At 51.5% G+C, this 5,243-nt stretch overlaps 2 protein-coding genes across 2 annotated transcripts; both read left to right on the top strand.

The window, feature by feature from the left end:
- The first annotated feature begins 782 nt into the window (after positions 1-782).
- On the top strand, positions 783-1,721 carry LOC109816200 (uncharacterized). Its single transcript, XM_020381101.2, has one exon. The coding sequence runs from the start codon at positions 783-785 to the stop codon at positions 1,719-1,721; it is 939 nt and encodes a 312-aa protein (XP_020236690.2).
- A 531-nt stretch (positions 1,722-2,252) lies between these two features.
- LOC145954943 (uncharacterized) lies at positions 2,253-2,639 on the top strand. Its single transcript, XM_083069635.1, has one exon. It carries the CDS (start codon positions 2,253-2,255, stop codon positions 2,637-2,639), a length of 387 nt encoding a protein of 128 aa, XP_082925761.1.
- Positions 2,640-5,243: the final 2,604 nt, after the last annotated feature.

Raw genomic sequence — 5,243 nt, 5'->3', positions numbered from 1 at the left:
CGTTCGGATTGAAAAATGCCAGAGCGACCTACCAAAGGTTGATGGACAAGGTGTTTTAGGGGCAGATAGGGCGTAACATTGAAATATATGTAGACGATATGGTGGTGAAATCCAACTCGGTGGCCGACCACCTATCAGACCTGGCTGAGATCTTTGGTGAATTACGCAAGCACAACATGAGGCTGAACCCTGAAAAGTGCACTTTCGGGGTCAAAGGAGGCAAATTCTTGGGGTTTATGTTATCATCGAGAGGAATAGAAGCGAATCGGGACAAGTTCCAGGTCGTGTTAGATATGCGAAGCCCGAGCAACCTCAAGGAACTGCAGCGGCTGTCCGGGAGGTTGGTTGCCTTGTCCAGATTCCTCCCTCGCCTGGCCGATAAAATCAACCCTATGACGAAGCTTCTACGAAAGAATTCGGATTTCTCGTGGAACGAGGCGTGTGAAGAGGCTTTTGTAGGCTTGAAGACGACTTTGGCGACGCCGACGACCCTCACGAGACCTGACCCTTCGAGCTCGCTCCTGGTATACTTGGCTGTGTCCGAGGAGGTGATCATCTCAGTTTTGGTGCAAGAAAATGAAGGCACCTAAGCTCCCATATATTTTGTCAGCCGACTCCTACAAGATTCCGAGACCCGTTACCAATTGATAGAAAAAGTGGCGCTCGGTTTAGTACACACTTCCCGACGCCTGCAGCATTATTTCCAGAGCCACCGAGTAGTTGTACATACCGACTGCCCGATCTCCAAGGTCTTAGGCAAACCTGAACTCGTCAGAAGAATGATGGCTTGGTCGGTGGAGCTCTGTCAAGTTGACATCACCTTCAAGCCGAGAGGACCAATCAAAGCCCAATGCCTAGCAGACTTTATAAATGAACTCCACCCGCACGGCCACTTCGAAGAGCATTGGTGGACCCTCCACGTGGACGGTTCCTCAAACTGCCAGGGCAGCGGGGCAGGGGTCATTCTAGAGGGACCCAAAGGGATAACTTTGGAACAATCTCTCCGCTTTCGGTTCAAGGCTTCGAACAACCAAGTCGAGTATGAAGCCCTATTGGCCGGACTCAGGCTAGCCGAAGACATGGGTGTGTCAAGAATCAAATGCCTAACCGATTCCAAGGTTGTGGCCGAGCAAGTGGGCGGCGGTAACTTCCAAGTAAAAGACCACAACATGATGAAGTACTACCATGCCTATCAAAAATTGAAGGCGAACTTTCAAGAGGTGTTGGTCGAGCACATCCCGCGCGAGGACAAAACCCGAGCCGATCAGTTGGCTAGGTTGGCTGCGACCAAGAAGTCGGGCCAGTTAAGAACCATCATTCAGCAAGAAATCGACCACCCTAGTGTCGAAACGGAAGTGGTAGCAAGCATCGACGTCGACCACACCGATCAGAGCGACCCCCCAGACTGGCGAGTCGAAATCAAGGCATTCATCACCAATGGGGTCACTCCGGCTGACCCGACCGAGGCCAAACAGTTGAGAACGCAGGCCAGCAGATATGTAGTCATCGCCGATCTGTTATACAGGCGTGGCTTCTCTACTCCACTACTCAAGTGCCTAGACCCCACCGAGGTTGATTACTTGATGCGAGAAGTTCACGAGGGCATTTGTGGAATGCACTCCGGAGCGAGAATGACCGTTTCCAAACTTTTACAAGCTGGATACTATTGGCTGACCATGAACACTGATTGCGCCACATTTGTGAAGTGTCAACCATGTTAGAAACACGGCAACTTGATCCACCAACTGGCCGAGCAACTACATTGCATTCCCCCAGCATGGCCATTCGCTACATTGGGGGCCGACATACTTGGACCTTTCCCGGTTGCCAAGGGACAATGCAAGTTCCTCATCGTCGCCGTGGACCTTTTCACCAAGTGGATTGAAGTCGAACCCTTGGCATTCATTTCGGCTCATCAAGTCCAGAAATTCTTGTGGAAGAATATTATCACCCGGTTCGGGGTCCCATATACCCTGGTGACCGACAACGGCCTTCAATTCACTGACTAAAAACTCAACGAGTTCCTAACCGGCCTAGGAATACAGCACAAAGTCACATCGGTCGAGCACCCACAAACGAACGGTCAGCCCGAGTCCGCCAATAAAGTCATCCTAGCAGAGTTTAAGAAGCGGCTAGGAGAAGCAAAAGGAGCATGGGCCGAGCAATTGCCCGAAGTGATGTGGGCCTATAGGTGCACACCCCAGTCGACTACACGAGAAACCCCCTTCCGCTTAGTCTATGGGTCCAACGCAATGATCCCAGTGGAAATTGGGGAGCCTTCATTCCGCCGAGCCCACTTCGACGAGTCAAACAATGAAGCCAAGCTCCGAGTAAACTTGGACGTCGTGGAAGAGATTCGAGACCAAGCACTAGTGGTGGCCGAGGCCACCAAGCAACGCTACAAGAGAAGATTCGACAGCAAGGTGAAGCCTAGAGAATATCGAGAGGGAGATCTTGTTTGGAGAGCCACAGGCGAAGCAAGAAAAGATCCGAGACAAGGAAAACTTGCCCCAAATTGGGACGGACCCTTCCGAGTCCGACACAACCTAAACAACGGAGCATTCAAGCTAGAATACCTGCCAGGAGAACCTATTCCTAGGACTTTGAACTCCACACACTTAAAGATGTATTACAGTTGATGTAATAGTGCATTCTTTTCCTTGGCCGACTCTTTTTTCCCTAAGGAGGGTTTTGGGTCAGGAAGGTTTTTAATGAGGCACTTTATTAATACAATTTTTGAATACTGATCACTACATTCCCTGTTTTACTATATATATACATTTAGGTCGCGTTCATGCAGGTCTGACCTCGGACGATACGCGCTTACGCCAAGCAATCCTCGGCTGACCACTCAAACGACGAGCGCTCGAGCCCTACAGGTTTCCCTCCCGAGTACCCTCCTCGGCTAAGGATGTACCTAGGCTGACCACGACATGCGCTGACGCCGAGCAATACTCGGTCGACCATTCAAACGACGTGCACTCGAGCCCTACAAGTTTCCCTCTCGAGTACCCTCCTTAGTTAAGGATGTACCTAGGCTGACCACGACACGCGTCGATGCCGAGCAATACTCGGTCGACCATTCAAACGACGTGCACTCGAGCCCCACAGGTTTCCCTCCCGAGTACCCCCCTCGGCTAAGGATGTACCTAGGCTGAGCACAACACGCGCCGATGCCGAGCAATACTCGGCCGACCATTCAAACGACGTGCACTCGAGCCCCACAGGTTTCCCCGCCGAGTACCCTCCTCGGCTAAGGATGTACCAAGGTGAGCACTACGACACGCGACGACGCCGAGCAGTCCTCGGTCAACCACTTACATGTGCAATCGAGCCCTACAGATTTTCCTCACCGAGTACTCCCCTTCGTTTAAGAAAATGCCTAGACCGAATACTACATCATCGACACACTTCTTTGGGTAGTACATGATACCTGACTTCGGCCAAAACACGCACTCCCAACACGTATTGAATCGCGACCCGACACCCCAAGGCCGAGCACGCCCAGGCCGATCACTCTTGAACCAACCACTCGTATGTCCACAATTCGCGTCAAATTACGTAATCCAACATAGGAGTAAGCTGAGCGCACGTGAACCGTGCCCTCTCGCGTGATCCAACATTCGAAGTCCGAGCACGCTACGACCAGGCACTATCGCGTGCTCCAACGTTCCGACACCGAACACACTCACGCCAATTACTAATCCATGACAAACATGAAATTCATTGCCCTTTTCGGCCAAAAACACAATTCGGTTATAAACTGAAGTAAAAAAAATTCCATTAAAAATAATCAGTAAAGTATGGCCGACCAGTTCGGCTACTTACACAAAAAAATCCAAATTATACCGACACCAATGGCCAAGGTTACAAAAGGCACTAACGGCCCGGTTACAAGGAAAGCAAAAAATCCTAACCCTAACCTACTACTACCAGAGCCGACCCCCTATACCGCTCCCGAGCCCTCCTGGTTCCCATCGCCGACCACATCAATAATCGGTTCCTCCTCCCTGGTCGGCGGCACTGGGGCCTGGGTGGAAATGCCTCGCCGAGGGGCCTCTTCGTCAGGCTGGGCCCCTTGTGGGAATTCAGCGTAGCTTATAAACTTTCCACCATAGAAATCCCGGTTGACATCAAAATTAAAGTCAACCGGGACCTCACAGAAGTAGAGGGCCTGGAAAACGGCATGTTGGAAGCCGACGTCATGTTGGCCCAAGATTTTTTCCATGGCCTCAGCCTTGAATTTGGCAGCGGCCTCATTCAGCCGAGCAATTTCAGCGGCAGCAGCAGTGGCCTCGATTTTTGTCTTCTAGACTACCAACTTCAAGTCGTCGGCCTCCCTTCGGTGGGCATCGGTAGCCCTCTTCAGTTCTTCAACCGACTCCGTAGCCTTTGCGTTGGCACTCAAAGCCTCCTTCAATGTCACCTCGGCCTCCTTGAGCCGCCCCTAGAGCCTTTCTTCTGAGATGGCCGACCTCATCATAACGTGCTTGGCAAGTAGAGAGGTTCGAGCATCAAGCTCACAAAAGAGCTTGTACTCGACCTCTAAGGACATGTCCTCCAAATATTGAAGCCCTCCGCCGGTGGTAAGGTACAGACTGACTAAGTTCTCGGTTTGTACGTTCGACACCAGGAAGTTGTGGCCGGCCATCACAGCCGGGATGGCAAACGCGCCGCATCCCGACTACTCCAAGGTCGATTGCATTTGACGCTTCATTGACGAGCTCGGACGCTCCACTTCTATATTCTGATCGGAGGGACGCACCCGAGACGTTCCGGCCTTCTTCTTGGGGTCGGGCATGGGAATCACCACGTTAGAAGGCTTGTTCTGTTGAACCCTCAAGGCTGACCTCAGTGGCGACACCTTCCCACTAGTCCGAGCATTTTTTGCTCGGTTCGCGAGCATTGCAGTCACGTCGAAGTCGTGGCCGGCCATTAATCCTGCAATAAAACAAGTCTTAACATCAATTCAAAACACTACTTTGTTACCGAAGCCTAAAACACATACCTAACAAGGCAAACTCAAAACTTGAAGTTTCAAAGATGTCTAGGAGGCCTCGGACTGGCAGCCCCTTCGGCAATTGGTTAAGGAGGTCCACGATCTCCTTGTCCTCGGCAGGGAGCTTCGATGCAGACATCGCCTCAAAGCACGTCGGATGCTTCGTCCAGTAAAAAAGGAACAGCGGAGATCCCTCTCGGTCGTAAAAACAGTTCTCCATTTCTGACCCCCAACGGACTTTGAA

Source organism: Cajanus cajan, chromosome 2 (genome assembly GCF_000230855.2).
Source record: "Cajanus cajan strain Asha chromosome 2, NIPB_CcT2T_4, whole genome shotgun sequence".
Classification (NCBI taxonomy): domain Eukaryota; kingdom Viridiplantae; phylum Streptophyta; class Magnoliopsida; order Fabales; family Fabaceae; genus Cajanus; species Cajanus cajan.
The sequence above is the reverse complement of the archived record's forward strand: the minus strand, read 5'-3'. Positions and strand labels throughout refer to the sequence as shown.